The sequence below is a fragment of the Pongo pygmaeus genome, chromosome 11, assembly GCF_028885625.2.
Source record: "Pongo pygmaeus isolate AG05252 chromosome 11, NHGRI_mPonPyg2-v2.0_pri, whole genome shotgun sequence".
NCBI classification, from domain to species: Eukaryota; Metazoa; Chordata; class Mammalia; order Primates; family Hominidae; genus Pongo; species Pongo pygmaeus.
In genome coordinates this window covers 142,040,781-142,056,914 of record NC_072384.2, presented here as the reverse complement: position 1 = coordinate 142,056,914, position 16,134 = coordinate 142,040,781, and the positions used below count along the sequence as shown (strand labels likewise).

Sequence of the window (16,134 nt, the reverse complement as noted above, 5' to 3'; positions counted from 1 at the left end):
TATTTTTTTTTTGAGACAGCGTCTCGCTCTGTCGCCCAGGATGAAGTGCAGTGGCACAATCTTGGCTCAATGCAACCTCCACCTCCTGGGTTCAAGTGATTGTCGTGCCTCAGCCTCTCAAGTAGCTATGATTACAGGCGTGCACCACCAGCCCAGCTAATTTTTGTATTTTTAGTAGAGATGGGGTTTCACCCTGTTGACCAGGCTGGTCTGGAACCCCTGAGCTCATGCAATCTGCCTGCCTCGGCCTCCCAAAGTGCTGGGATTACAGCCACTGTGCCTGGCCAAGGCAAGTAAATTTTAAACTCATTTTTTGAATAAGGAACCTGAGGCAGAGAGAAATGAATACACCTTATATCAACTTCCTCTTTGGGAAAGGAATTAGTATAGAAGGAACCTGGAAATCTACTAACGACTGATAGTCCTATAGGTAAATAAGCCAGCAAACTTCTGCAGTCCAGGAAACTGCATCACCAGCATTTAGTTTGTTAATAGTGAACCATCTAATGAGAATCTGCAACAAGGATAGGGCACATGAGAAGTACAGATGGTATTTGCAAGTACCCTAGGTGTGACCCTAAACTGGTCATTCCACCTCTCTCAACCTCCCTTTCCTCTACTTTAAAACGGGGCTGTGCAACTTGGTCATGTCTCTGAAGAGTTTTGGAAAACTATGTAAATAACGAGCATGAAGTGCTTCCTAAACCTTTAAGGACCTCAAAAAAACAAAACAAAACAAAACTTTCAACAAGCAGATGTAGAAAATTTAAATTATATTTGGCCTACAAGTAAAGGTTACTCCATGCTTCCCTACCTCAAATGTCCTCTCCCATCTCTCTGGTACTGAGAAAATCTGTGTCGCCTGTTATAAGGCAGTCTACACAAGACCAACACGCTAACCCACTGCCACCTCAGGGTTATCAAACATTTACAAAGTGGCCCAGACAAAAATACCCCTACAGAAACAAAACAAAAACAAACAAACAAAAACAAACCCAGAAAGAAAAACCACCCTTTAAAGATTTGGCCTTGGGTTTTAAATCTGCCCATCCTTTTTTAACACTATGTATTGACAATCTTTCCTTCAATGATGCCTTGTTCTAATTTCTGTTTTTCAAATCCATTAGTGGCACATGATAGGCCAGGGGTTGCTGCCATAGCGTAAATGGAAAAGGTGCCTGTAATCTGGGTGTGTAATGTACTGGGCCATATTCTGGTCCCCAGTTTTCATGGGTTTCCCATGGTAGGGTACCCACTGGCCTAGGAGTATTTCTAGCCCTTAGTGGAGTAAAAATATTAACACCTAACACTTGATTCCCACCTTTAAGATACAATTTAAAGAAATGCTAAAAAGGCAAACGGCACAAATTGCCTCCACCAGGCACCTCCAGGCCCATACCGTGCGGGTCCCTATGGCCCACTCTGGGGTGTCCTTCCGGGGTGGGACACTCCCCGGCCCACGGCCCTGCCGGCCTCCACGGGGCACCGCTCAACCCGCGAGTCCACGCGGGACACTCCCCGGTCTACAGCCCCACCGGCCTCCTCCACGCGGCACCCCTTAACACGGGAGTCCACGCGGGCCACTCCCCGGCCCACCGCCCCGCCTGCCCCCAGGGAGCAGGCTCTCTACAGACGGACGCTCCTCTAACCCGGACCCGCCTAGGAGCTCCAGCCGCCTCACGAAAGGCCTTCAGAGGCCGGGCGGGACCATCTCTGGTGGACCGCGGCCTCAGCGCCCGCCCCGCCTGGGCCTCTCGCCTCGGGCCTCGGGCTTCGCCGCCCACCCGGAGAGACCCACCCCGGCCCCACGCGCCCAGGCCGCTCCACCTCCTCACCCTCGGCCTCTCGCTCGCCCGCCGCGTCCTCACCGGCCTCGCCCGGCCGCCGAAGTCGCGAGCAGCAGCCTCCAGACTCGCGTCGGCTTTGCCTGCTCCCGACTGCCCGCCGGCCGCCCCCGCGCCGCGCGCCCCGCCCTGACCCCGCCCCCGCGCCGCGGACGCGCAGTCGATTGGCCTGCGGGGCGCCAGGGCGGAGCCTCCCCATCCCGCGCCCTGAAAGCGCAAGACCGAGTTCTGATTGGTGAACGGACGGAGAAGGGGCGGGACCAGGCAGGCAGCGACGTAGGATATAAATCTGTGCAGCGCTCGGCTCGTTGGGCGGGGCGTCGGCTTGCTGAGCGAGGCAATGTTCTAGGCGAAGCCTGGGCTCGCTGGGCGGGATTAGATCTTGGGCGGGGAGTCGGTTCGTTGGGCGCGGCTAGGTCCTAGGTGGGGAGTCGGCTCGCTGGGCGGGGCTAGGTCCTGGGCGGGGAGTCGGCTCGCTGGGCGGGGCTAGGTCCTGGGCGGGGAGTCGGCTCGCTGGGCGGGGCTAGGTCCTAGGTGGGGAGTCGGCTCGCTGGGCGGGGCTAGGTCCTGGGCGAGGTCTAGGCTCGCTGGGCGGGGATAGGTGCTGGGCGAGGCCTAGGCTCGCTGGGCGGGGATAGGTCTTGGCCTGGGCCTTGACGGCTCTCCTTGCACCCTTTGGCTCAGTACCTGGCTGCCAGCCTCCTCCTTACTCCTACGCATTGCATCCCTCGTGGGACTACAGGGACCGAAGGGGATCATCGAAGGATCGCGCGAGGGTGTGCTAAGGCTGAGACAGGCTGCTCCGTGGTGGCGGCCAGGACGGCCTTCCTCTGGCCTAGGGACCCCTACCCGAGAATGGAAGCCTGACTTGCTGTAGCATACTTCCCTTCTCTTGAGAGGTTCATTGAACTCCTATGTGTTCTTCAAGACCCTACCCATCGTGCTCTCCTAGCCCGGCCCTGTCACCCACTGTCACCATGTGGCTGTTGAGGGAATAATTAACTTCAGGAAACACCCGGGCACTTAAGAGACTCCTCCTATGGTGCTATGGATTCCAGAGTGAAATCTGACCCTTCGTTTCCCAGAAGCCCAGACAGGGGAACCTCGTTTCTCCTGAGACAACTATGGGGTCTGAGACTCAGGCATACCAAGACTGGGCTCAGCTGTGGGGGATGCTCCCCTCATGTGCCACCCACCTCTGGGGCTTTTCCTCTAACCAACCCCAATGACACCACCAGGCCCAGAGTGGTGCACACATCCCAGAACAGAGGATCCCTGCCTGCAGACGGGCAGGGCCGGGTGGGGATAGTGCAGGTGAGAGCCTGGCCAGAGGGTGGTACTGACCCCTGGTAGGCTACAGGGTGTGTGCTGGAGACCCGAGGCTGGCAGTCTGGAGGGAAGGCAGCAGGTGTGGCAGCTGTCTGTCAGCTGAGGAACTAGAGAGAGCAAGAGTTTCAGTACCCAGGGGTCTGTCTATAAGGAAGAAGCTCAGAAAACACTGATAGCAAGGTAAAAGGGGCCCAGGTGGTCTTGGGATGGTCAGTCCAGTGGGCAGCAAGAAGGCTAGAGGCCTTGCAGTGTAGGCATCCAGCCACCCAGATAGTTCAGGTTTCCAGTTTCCTTTACTCAAGTGGCAGAGCCGCCTTAGCCTATTCTTGAAAATTTATAGGTTAGAAATTTCTTCCTAGATATATTTCAATCATTCACTTACATTTCCAGTAATTTAGTAGTTGCTATTATCAATGCGATCTTTCTTTTCTCACTACATTTTCTAATTAGTAAATAGATATCACTGACCTCTTAGTGTTAATTTTCACCAGATGTCTTGTACTTTCTAAGTACATGATCTGATCACCTGTAAATAATTCCTTTCCAATCTTCTGTGCTTTCTTTTGGGCTGGATCTCCAATACATACAAAGTTGTCCAGTACTGATGCTATTGATGCAAGTAATTTTTCTTTATTTTATACACAGATGTTGTCAAGACTTTGAATTTTCCCAGAAAACCTCACAACTTTCCCTTGCAAATAACCAAGAGAAATACTCATTTAATATCTAAACAATAGTGCTTTATTGATAAAAGGTTAGTTTAAATGGATACAAAATTGCTGTGTAAAATAAGTGTTTTCAAAATACATTTCTATAGGTAGAGACTATCTCTTAGTAAAAGAGCAGTTATCTATTATCAAAAGTATGTATTTAGATTTGGGTAGTAAAACCAAAGGGGATCAGAGGTGTAGCAGTGTGGGTCCTCCCTCCCTGCACAGCTGTTACCAGGAGGCAGCGTGCCTGAAGTACTTTCACTCACATATGCGGGGCTTAGTCACCAGCAAACTTGTTTTTCTTTTTTTACAGATTTTCCAGCAAAGTTATTAAATGTCAAACTCAAATAATGGACTCTGCATGGATGCACTCTGAAGTCATGGAACACTTCTTCTTAGTTACCTTCACACAATAAGCCATAACATATAGCTTTTGGCTATTCACAATTAAGCAACAGTGAAGGGCAAAGTTAGCAAGAACACCAGATTATTTTCTGTAGCATACCTTCATAACTATTATTATTAAACTGCCTCATTTTATGTTTTTTCTAGCCCCCACAAAAACCAAAAAACCCTGTCTCATCCTCAGATTAAGCATTTTCTCCATCTCCCTACACAACCATTGTCTCCTTTCATTTGTCACTTTCTGGGGTTGAATTTCCCAACTTCAGTAGAAATGATAAAAAAGGTAACCGCTGGAGTGTACCATAGGGAGACACAAGAGGAAAAGTGACACTAAGGCTACAGTGCACAGAAAACAGAGCAGGTGTGGCTTCGACTGTGTGGACCTGCCCACTAGCCTATGCTACAGATTTGAAATGCCTTTCACTTTGACATGACACACAGTTTATATCACACAAAATGAATGAAACGACAATGGCTAAAAATAAACGAGACAGCCTGCACACAAAAAAATGATTACTGCTACTTTCCTCCCATCAGAAAATTACTTAAAAAGGGAGTATTTAAAGGAAACACAAATCAGGCGAACCCGGTAGGCATCAGAGGTTCAGGGCACCAAGGCCTTAGGGTGGGAACACTTTTCAATGCAAGCCGGGCTTCAGGGGCACGCCCACCAACAGACCCCAATTTCCACAGGGGAGGCAGATCTTCTATACCTACAGTTACAGAAAATACACTAAAGTGCAGTATAAAATATAAAAAGGTTGGATTCTGAATAGACCAACTGCTAATTTTCCTTAAAAAAATTTTTAATTTGGTTGAGTAAAAATATTTACTGAATCTCATTTTGTAGGTAAGAGTCTTATTTGCAATACGAAAACTGGAGCTCATGACTGCTTTGATTTTCTCTGTAGCACAGGATAACCAGTATTAGTGGAGAACACTACAAAAAGTGGCTTGCGGTGAGTTCTTTGCATAGTGGTTTTAAAAACAACCTAGCATCAGAATTAAGAGACTTCTTTAAAACTCACCTCTAAAAAAGCTGTTTAAGTATAAAGATATATCTCATTAGGAAATTCTATTATGTTTTATTTGGTTAACAGATAAAATCGCAGACGAATCAACAGTATAGAATTATAGCAGCAAAACTGGTTTTAGGTGTTGTGTACAAACATAAAAGCAAGGAAGCAAAGAGTCTCTAAGTGGTGTGATGTGGTAAGCAGATGGCCTTGCACCAAGTCAGTGTCTCTTTCTACATCACTAGGCACACGCCTCTACCACTAAGGAACATTATGGCTAAATCTGAATGTTCTAGATATAAATCAGGAGTTCTCATCAATGGCTAGTCAGTTGTTAAGTCAGTTAAATCAAAGAAATTCAGTATTAAGTATACATGCTGATTCTTGGAAATCAATTCTAACATTAGTGGTTAGGGAGAAAGAAAAGGAAAACATTCACCTCACAAAATACAGAGTATAACACAGCAATGAAATACATATGTTAAAAGTACTTCATACAAAAAACACATCAAAAGTCTTTTAAAAATTAAATTCTCAGGCACAGGTACTGTTAAAATGTGGATGGCACTCTCTCAAGGATTGAAAACACACAGCTGGATCATGCATCTGGAATGTTTTCTTTTTTATCCAGGAAAGTGTTTTCTAGAAAAAAGAAAACAAAACACACTTAAGTGGGAGTGAGGCAATGTCTGCTGTGTTAATCATTAACAGTTCTACTTTTCTCCTTAACAAAGGTCATAAACTGAGCAAAAGGCAGGGCTTACATGACCACAAAGATAACTAAATCAAAACGCCATTCATGAGGCTCTTGGAAACTGGAAATGCTGCAAAACTAAAAAGTATACAGAAATAAAATTTTATCTATCTAAAAGTAAAATTTTCATTCCATAAAGGTTGAAAACCAGAAGCTCAGAGAAAATAAGGAAACACCTGTCACTGCTTCCTGCTTCAAATGAGCTGCATCGCTGAGGCATCCTTGTCTGTTTCCACTGTACCCTCACTTCCCCAGTCACATGCCATTAACTGGTTATGCAGGACCAGCCTCTAGAGTCAGCAGGCCATCGTTTAAAAGTCATGGCACCATCAGCAAATACTTTTAAACTCTCGGAGCAGCAACAATTTCCTCATCAGTAAAGTGTGAACTGAGCACATACCCTCAGGACTATTCTAAGGTGTCACTGTGATGATGAAACTAAAGCAACCAACTTGGACTCAGTTGGGGGTGACATGGATGTTTTCTTTACAGTAACTTATTAAACTGTACATACATATTTTTGTGCATTTTGTGTAAATACTGTATTTTACAATGAACACCTTTCCCAGTAAGCTGCAAGAGGGTGTGGTGACTAAGGCTCCAGCTAGTCACTCTGGGTCCTTCCTCAGCCACCTGTCCACATGCTGTGGAGGCCTCAAGACTCCCTGCCTTCTGCCTAACCCACCCTGCCATATGTCAGTGAAGGCTCAAGTCCCCTCCCTGTTTTCATGAGCACACTCATGCTTCCAGAATGAGGTCCCTGAATTGTAGTAGAGACCTTCTACCAAATTCCCAGCGTTTCATCCTCAGATCTCGGCCAACTCAAACTCTCTTTCAAGCTCTAATCAGATCTCTTGTATGAGGTTTGTTTGCCTTTACCCCAGCTCCATGTGACCTACCCTCTTCTTTGGACTCCTAGGTCATTACCTAACTTTACCTTTCATGCTTTTCCTCTGGCAAGTGATGGGAGTGGCCACCTGGACAGTTCGGAGAGACTGCCTGTCCATAAGATACATAAGATACAGGGGAGTGGGCATGTGCCTTTTCCTGGTCCTGAGTCTCTGGAGTCTGCAGATTCTTTTCAAGCAGGCAGACCAGCATACACCATGCCAGACAGATATCTATTCACTAATGACCATCAGTCGGGACAAAGCTATCTGAGGAACAAGAGGTCAGCAGTCACCATCCAGAGAACCCTTATTTACCTCGCGTAATTCTTCCTCCTTGTGCCATCTTTACTTTTAATCTGTACAAGCTGTTTTAATAACATATTTTTATTCCCTTTAAAGAGATGTTTTAACAATTAACAAATTTCCAATAATACAACTAATAAAGGTGCTTTAATACATAATTTCCTTCTAACGTTGGTATTTGCAAGCTTAGAAAACAACCTGCAAATGTACCCCAATAAAATAAAAGTTGAAATTATTTAAAAAAAAAAAAGAAGAGACAAAAATATGAAAAATCTTTACTAGAAAGTAGGTGGCAAAATAGTGGCTTCTGTTTTTCAGGAGCAATCTCTTCTCGTTTAAGATTAGTGATGGAGTTACTTTAAAATGCAAAATACTAATGAGGCTTGAGGAACCTGTCATATTTAAGCTGACACAATAATGTTAGTAACAACTGCCTGTCTTCCAGGCTAAGGGACAATAGGGCCTACCTCTGACTTCTTGATATGCGCACATCACCTTACACGTGGTGCCCGAGAGCCCCGCCATCGCCATCCCCGCCCTGCATCTGCATCTGCATCTGCGCCTGCATCCTCGCAATCATCTCCTGCATGCGGCGGAGCTGTGAACACACACACGATAGGTTGTCAAGGTTTGCTGTCTTTGAACATTATTTCTGGGTGTTCTGTGATTCCTAAAATTTCAACTTCTACACTTTCCCAAAACATGACAGAGTTATTATATAAAGACTTTTTACCAATCAATAAAAAAACCAATGGCTAAAGAGAAAACCAAGTAAATGATACAAATACGCAAGCCAAATAGAAACAATAACCAAAGAAAGATAAGATAATATGATAAATTTTCTTAAGACGGAGTCTCTGTCTGTCTCCTAGGCTGGAGTGCAGTGGCGCAATCTCGGCTCACTGCTACCTCCGCCTCCCGGGTTCAAGTGATTCTCCTGCCTCAGCCTCCTGAGTAGCTGGGATTACAGGCATACACCACCACGCCCGGCTAATTTTTGTATTTTCAGTAGAGACGGGGTTTCACCATGTTGGTCAGGCTGGTCTCAAACTCCTGACCTCGTGATCCGCCCACCTCCGCCTCCCAAAGTGCTGGGATTATAAGCGTGAGCCACCGCGCCCGGCCAATATGAGAAGTTTTCTAACCTAAAAGGAGGGAAAGTGACTGATGACAGTGGGAACTGCAAAGTAAAGGGGAATGGGAATGAGTTAGCTTTTCTGGAGGGCAATGAAGGCCTCACAGTAAAAATAATATATATACATACATATACATATACATATACATATATTTTAAAGGGATGAGATCTTGCTCTTTCACCTAGGCTAGACTGCAGTGGCACACTCATAGCTCACTGCATCCTTGAACTCCTGGGCTTAGGGGATCCTTCTGCCTCAGCTTCCCGAGTAGCTGGGACTACAGGTGCACGCCGACATGCATGGCTAATTATTTTTTAATTCTTTTGTAGAGACGGGGGGGTCTCACTCTGTTGCCCTAGCTGGTCTTAAAACTCCTGGCATGAAGTGATTCTCCCACCTTGGCCTCCTAAAGTACTGGGACTGTAAGTGTAACCCACAGTGCCTGGCCAAAAATAGTAAATGTTAATTCATCTTTATCCTTATCATTATGATTTGTATGTGTTCAGAAATGCCTCCAGGAAAGTATTATAAAACATTTAACTAAATTTTCTTCAGGTGATTTTGTGGTTATTTTTAACATTTAAGTATTTGATCAATATTGAATTAATTTGACCAAAGAAGTATTTTCTTTTTGTTTCCAAAAGCTAGCCCATTATGATCCTATTGTTTACTGAATAATGTGTTTACCTTCCAAAACTCCAGCAGATCTGAATGCCACCTTTACAAAAGAGCATCTTTCCATATTTATGATCTACTTACAAAAATCAGTGACATTACTAAATTGTCTCCAAAGTCTTTCAGCTAAATATATGAAGCATTATGTATGCTATGTAAATATCCATGTTTATTATTATATATAGATGTGTGTTATATGCATCCTTAACAAATTAAAAAAGAAAAACTATAAACTTTAAGTTAATTACCAATGATATCTATGGATGTAAACAAAACAGCTTTAGTCACAAGAACAGTACTTTTTGGCTGGGCGCGGTGGCTCATATCTGTAATCCCAGCACTTTGGGAGGCCAAGGTGGGCAGATCACCTGAGGTCAGGAGTTTGAGACCAGCCTGGCCAACATGATGAAACCCCGTCTCTACTAAAAATACAAAAACAACTAGCCAGGCATGGTGGCGGGCACCTGTAGTCCCAGCTACTTGGGAAGCTGAGGCAGGAGAATCACTTGAACCCGGGAGGCAGAGGTTGCAGTGAGCCGAGATCACGCCACTGCATTCCAGCCTGGGCAACGGTGCAAAACTCTGTCTCAAAACAAACAAAATAACCAACCAACCAACCAACCAACCAATAGTACTTTGTAGTACTATTGAGGTAAGTAGAAAAGTACTTACCTCAGCTTCTTTTTCCAGCAAGATCTGGTCTTTATTCATGTCCTCATTCTCCACTTTCCTAAGAATCGAAAGAAATCAGAATCATAACACTGCAACAAATAGTTATTTGATACCTCCCAAAAATTCTACTTTAAAATTTAAAATGACATGTATTTATCATTTTTCTTTTTATATTGAGATGGTGTCTCGCTCTGTCGCACGGGCTGGAGTGTAGTGGCATGATCTTGGCTCATTGCAACCTCCACCTCCTAGGTTCAAGCAATTCTCCCACCTTAGCCTCCTGGGTAACTGGGATTACAGGCAAGTGCTACCACGCCCGGCTAATTTTTTTTGTGTTTAGCAGAGATGGGGTTTTGCCATGTTGGCCAGGCTGGTCTTGAACCTCAAGTGATCCACCCACCTTGGCCTCCCAAAGTGCTGGGAATACAGGCGTGAGCCACCACGCCCGGCCTATCATTTTTCTAATTAAAGATATAATGAATAAAAAGGGAACAACAGAATGATTTTAAAAAAAAGTTCAAACAACATGAAATGGAACATTCAAGAGACTTTTCTTACTCTAAGCTTGAGCGACAACACTTGCTGTTACCCACTCAAAAATAGGTATTATCTGAAGAATTTGCTTTGAGATAAGTTATTCTTTATTAATACGAATGTAGTCACCACATTTAAGGAGCAGGATCTGTGTGAGTGAACGAGGGGCAAAGGGTAAGCTCCCCAAGTACACCTGAGTACTGTGCTCTGCAAAGCACACTAATCCCCATCTCAGGGCCAGCGCCTGCTCAGCTTCCAGAGGGTGGAATTTTCTTGCTGCCTCTAAAATCTTTCTTAATGTCTCGTTTCCAAACTCATAATTAGACTTCAATGTGTACAACATATGTATCTAGAAATCCATCAAATTATTAGAATGTGAGAATTTTAATGAATTACAACACAGGAAACTTTTGTTGTTGAGACAGGGTCTCACTCTGTTGCCCAGACTGGAGCGCGGTGGTGCAACCATAGATCACTGCAGCCTGGATCTACTGGGCTCAAGCAATCCTCCCCCTAGTAGCTGGGACCACAGGCATGCACCACCACATCTGGCTAATTTAAAAAAAAATTTTATAGAGGCAAGGTCTCCCTATGTTGCCAGGGCCGGTCTCAAACTCCTGGGATCAAGTGATCCACTTGCCTTGGCCTCCCAGGAAACTTATATAAAAACATATTAGAATGGTTAAAAAGAAAAGGTGAGTGAGGGTGGCTGCAGGACTTTGCAAGGATCGAAGCTACTGCTTCAACAGCCACTGGCTGCTTGGAAGCCACTCATCCTGGCCTCACCCTTAACTCAGGCGCTGCAGTTTCCTAATGGCAACAAGTTTGTCCTCATGTACAGAGTGATGCTTTTGAAGGAGGACTCGACACAAGCCTCTGGCCTTTCCATCTAAAGTTTTTGTTTGTTTTTTGAGACAGGGTCTTGTTTTATTGCCCAGGATAAAGTGCAGCGGTGCAATTATGGCTCACTGCACCTCCCAGGCTCAATTGCTTCTCCCAACTCAGCCTCCCGAGTAGCTGGGATCATAGGTGTGTGCCACCACGCCCGGCTAAATTCATTTTTTTTTTTTTTTAATTTTTGTAGAGATGGGACTTCACCATGTAATCCCATGGTCTCAAAACTCCTGAGCTCAAGCAATCTACCTCGCCTTGGTCTCCCAAGGTGCTGGGATTACAGGCATGAGCCACCATGCCTGGCCTAAAGGTTTTATGTGCATATCATTAAATGTACTTTCTCTTTAAAAGGCTAAAAGAGCATAATTTGATTAAATTAACAACTCTTTTGTAATATCTTCTGAGTAGGAAAGCAAACCATGCTGCTTAATGGTCAAGAAGGCTGAGCTGAACACATAGAAGAGGAGGAACAGTGGCTCAGGGTGACACGATACAGAGAAAGGGGCACAGTGTGATGACCTGCCGCCTCTCTTGAGTCTCTCAGAACGGAAGTTTTCATAATGAAGGTCCTGGGTCACCTCCTGGAGATCCTGCATGTGGGTGCTGAAAGAGAAGAGGATGCACCAAGCTGGCATCATGGACATGGCATTCTCGTGAGAAGAAAACCACCCATCAAGTACATAGAAGAAATAGCAGTAATTAAAATTACTTGGTAAATTGTACATACAGCCGCTGGGATGTCAGGATAATGAGTAAGGCCGTGGAAATGTCTAGTGAGGTGTAGCTCTCCCTTTCTTCCCCAATAAATGACATACAAACATAGGTCTCGACTGAGTCTCTCAGGGGGTCTCTGCTAGAGGCACTGTGGAGGCTATCACTATCACAGGATGGCAGACAGATTTTAAGACATTTTCAGGTCAACAATGTCTGAAATAGAAGACACTCTTCTAAGAGGACTTACGGAAAGTGTAATGAAAACATTCATGCCTCCTATAACTCAAAATTTATATATTACTCTCATATGGGAAAAAAAGAGTTGGTTAGCTTAAGCTACGTAGAAGACCATAAAGTGAAGGACTAATATTCTGGATCCAAGAATATTAGTCAGCAACTTAACCTGCCATTCATCTTATGAAACACTCTTAAAAAAAATTTTTTTTAATTGCCTAGCTTATTCAAAATACTTAAAAGCAGGCAAGAATGAGCAAACATTGTAACACAGTCCTATTGATTCAGGATCCAGGGAAATGGATTGAGATAGCCAAGGAGTGGCTCACTCTACCTCATTGTGAGAAACACACAACTGACACTGAAGTCCCCAAACTGTCTTCAGCCTCTACACCCCCCTCAATAATGGGGATCGGGATAGCCACAAGGATGCAGCCCCGGAGGGGCTGAGTGCGCTTAACTTCTTACACAACCATTAAATTGTGTTTGACACAGCTTGGATGGTAACATGCTTACTGATTTTAACTCACTACAAATTGCTAAACTAAGTGAGACACGCGGCAAATATGTAGCAACTTTTAGCTAATCAAAACACTGATTTATCCACATCAGTCATTCTTTGAAGTCCTCTGATTAAAGAGGTATAGTTTAAGCAATACTCTCAGCTTGTTTTTTTTTTTTTTTTGAGATGAAGTCTCGCTCTTGTTGCCCAGGCTGGAGTGCAGTGGCGCAATCCCGGCTCACTGCAACCTCCGCCTCCAGGTTCAGGCAATTCTCCTGCCTCAGCCTCCCAAGTAGCTGGGACTACCGGCACCCACCACCATGCCCAGCTAATTTTTTTGTATTTTTAGTAGAGACAGGGTTTCACCATGTTGGCCAAGCTGGTTTCACCATGTTGGCCAGGCTGGTTTCAAACTCCTGACCTCAAGTGATCCGCCCACCTGGGCCTCCCAAAGTGCCAGGAATAGAGGCATGAGCCACCGCACCCGGCCTCGGCCTCTTTTTTCAAGAGTAAAAGCAATGTATGCATGTTACAATATGTGAAACTTATTTATTTATTTATTTATTTATTATTATTTTGAGACAGAGTCTCGCTCCATCGCCCAGGCTGGAGTGCAGTGGTGCAATCTCAGCTCACTGCAACCTCTGCCTCTCGGTTCAACAGTGATTCTCCTGCCTCAGCCTCCTGAGTAGCTGGGATTACAGGTGCGTGCCACCACGCTCGGCTGATTTTTTTTTTGTACTTTAAGTAGAGATGGGGTTTCACCATGTTGGTCAGGCTGGTCTTGAACTCCTGACCTCGTGATCCACCCGCCTCAGCCTCCCAAAATGCTGGGATTACAGGCGTGAGCCACCACGCCCAACCATGAAATTTATTTTTAAAGGAAAAGAAGACTATTTTTGTAGTCAGGTCTGTAATTGTTATTAATAACAAATGGAAGACACAAAAAGCTAACCAGGGCCATACAATGAGTCTCGGACTGGTGAGCAGGGCACCAGGTGTGGCTCAGCCTGGAGCAGTGGACCAGGGGCCTATACAGCCTCACCGTTTCCTTACCAGCACTGGGGACCTCTCACCCCAGTTTAGGTTCTAGTCTCCTTTTAACATCAAAGATGTAAGATCTTAGCAAAAAGGAAAGGTACTACAGGTTACAGGCCACAGGCAGAAGAGCTAGTTTAGTAGTGCCACAGGGGGCCCCTGGGTGAGGGTTCTCAGCACCAAGCTGCAACAGCCCCACACCACTTCTGCAATGTGAAAAACACTGAGGGCAGCAATGAAGCTGCAACTATCCTGGGGGCCAAGTGTACACCCCGTTTGAAATCCATATTCTTCATGCCAAGTTCTGCCAGAAGGAACACACCAAATGTCTTACATGAGCATGGTTCTCAGCTTCAGAAAGTCATTGTGCTCTGGGTTCTCCACCTCCACAACACCCCAGGGGTAGAGGCGGCCTCTGACCTTCTTTCCTTTGGCTTCAATCAACTGATTGGATCCAACCACAGAGAACGGGATGCTAGCCTAGAAAAAGACACACAGAGTAGACAGGCTCCAGACAGGGAACCCCACAGTTCACTGGGAACACGAGAACATCAGCACAGACTTAACACATTGCTATTGACTACAAAATTTAATTGGAAAGCTGGGGGTATGCAACATTTTCTTGAGAAGTGTCAGATACTTTCTACATGGGACAAATTGTATGAAAACAAATTAAACCTACAATAAAATTTCTAAGCTTTAGGTGATAGCTGTATCAATTTTTTTTGTTTGTTTTTTGAGACAGAGTCTTGCTCTGTTGCCAGGCTGGAGTGCAGAGGCACGATCTCGGCTCACTGCAACCTCTGCCTCCTGGGTTCAAGTGATTCTCCTGCCTTAGCCTCCCAAGTGGCTGGGACTACAGGTATGCACCACCACATCCACCTAATTTTTGTATTTTTGATGGAGATGAGATTTCACCATGTTGGCCAGGATGGTCTGGAACTCCTGGCCTCAACTGATCCATCTGCCTTGGCCTCTCAAAGTGCTGGGATTATAGGCATGAGCCACTGCATGAGGCCTTAAAATATATTTAAAGCAAAAATATTATCCTAACTGAACATACCCAGGCAATCTCTCTCACCTTAACATGGACAACAGTAAACAGGAGTTATTTATGTTGTGGATTTGAAGCCAGTTCTTACCTTGAGAAGTCTAGTCTGCTCTTTAAAATCTTCATCTTCATCTGATTCTGCATCAGGTAAGTGATAGATTTTGATGTTATGTTCTTCAATTTCATCCAGAATCTGAAAGAATGACAAAACCAGGATCAATTTTAGCAAACTGCGCATGTTACTGTAGCCAATTCTAACTCATCTTGTAAGAAATATATCAGAATCATCCAAACGTCAATAATCAAACTGATTACGAAAGTTACTGTCAAATAAATTTATAAAACTGCGGCCGGGCGCGGTGGCTCACACCTGTAATCCCAGCACTTTGGGAGGCCAAGGCAGGCGGATCACAAGGTCAGGAGATGGAGACCATCCTAGCTAACATGGTGAAACCCCGTCTCTACTAAAAATACAAAAAAATTAGCTGAGCGTGGCAGCGGGCGCCTGTAGTCCCAGCTGCTGGGGAGGCTGAGGCAGGAGAATGGCGTGAACCCGGGAGGAGGAGCTTGCGGTGTGCTGAGATCGCACCACTGCACTCCAGCCTGGGTGACGGAGCAAGACTCCGTCTCAAAAAAAAAAAAAGATTTATAAAACTGCTAGAAAGGTATTTATACTTGAATTTTGAGGATCCTCTGTACAGAATAAAAATAACATTAGCAATAATGCACCACTACCCTCAATAGTGCACCACTTCCTGTTAGCAGCAGGAAGACTAACGATAGCCCCAGTACAACAGCTAAAATGGAAATCATATCACAATCAGCCTCAAGAAGGGCAACTGCCACAGAGAAGCTACAGGCATGAGAAGACCCTGGAGAACATGCAGGAGTCTTAAAAGCAGAGAGAAGGGAGAGGTACCCCAGATGGAAAAAAAGAAAGAAAGAAAAAAAAAAAAACCTCGTCAAAGGCACAGAGAGGACACACGGTGTGGATTTTGAGAACAACAAGAAATTCAAAAGGCTGGAATCTAAGACATCCAGTTGGATAAGGGAACAAAAATTGGAGTTACAAAGTGGAGAGTTCCATGAACAGCAGGCTAGCGACCTGGGGATCTGTATTTCACTCAACAGGCAGCCAGCAGTCAGCAGCGAAATCCCACAATCGGACCTATCAAGCAGGCAGTACTGTGGGGGATGGTGCTTGAGGGGAGAAAGAACTGGGCTGAGGTTGAAATACGAATGCATTCATCAGTCAATCAATTAAAAGCCTAGCACTCAAATGCCCACTATATGGTGGGCATTCTAACAGGCACCAGGCAGGCCACAGTTTTGTTTGGTCTCACCCCAGTACCTGAGCCATTCAGGGAAGAGGGAAAAAAAGCAACGTGAGCAGAAAATATCCCGACCTCCAACTGTGCATTGGATTTGCT

General features: G+C 45.2%; 2 protein-coding genes across 14 annotated transcripts in view; both read right to left on the bottom strand.

The window, feature by feature from the left end:
- FARP2 (FERM, ARH/RhoGEF and pleckstrin domain protein 2) overlaps window positions 1-1,975 on the bottom strand; it is a 143,409-nt gene extending 141,434 nt beyond the window's left edge. Inside the window, exon 1 of one of the 5 annotated variants that reach the window (XM_063648439.1) lies at window positions 1,836-1,975. The gene's annotated coding sequence lies outside the window, so the exon portion shown is untranslated. The remainder of the gene's footprint in view (window positions 1-1,835) is intronic. The other 4 variants (XM_054477264.2, XM_063648441.1, XM_054477266.2 and 1 more) reach the window with 4 other exon arrangements.
- A 1,916-nt stretch (window positions 1,976-3,891) lies between these two features.
- The window catches only part of SEPTIN2 (septin 2), a 38,639-nt gene continuing 26,396 nt past the window's right edge, over window positions 3,892-16,134 (bottom strand). For 6 of the 9 annotated variants that reach the window (XM_054477260.2, XM_063648438.1, XM_063648435.1 and 3 more), the window contains 6 exons: window positions 14,796-14,897; window positions 13,988-14,133; window positions 11,685-11,768; window positions 9,738-9,795; window positions 7,722-7,852; window positions 3,892-5,949 (listed from right to left, as the gene is read on the bottom strand). In XM_054477260.2, coding sequence (XP_054333235.1) covers window positions 7,751-7,852; window positions 9,738-9,795; window positions 11,685-11,768; window positions 13,988-14,133; window positions 14,796-14,897 — 492 coding nt within the window. In that variant the 3' untranslated portion in view covers window positions 3,892-5,949; window positions 7,722-7,750. Of the gene's footprint in view, window positions 5,974-7,721; window positions 7,853-9,737; window positions 9,796-11,684; window positions 11,769-13,987; window positions 14,134-14,795; window positions 14,898-16,134 lie in introns of all 9 variants that reach the window. The other 3 variants (XM_063648432.1, XM_063648433.1, XM_063648436.1) reach the window with 1 other exon arrangement.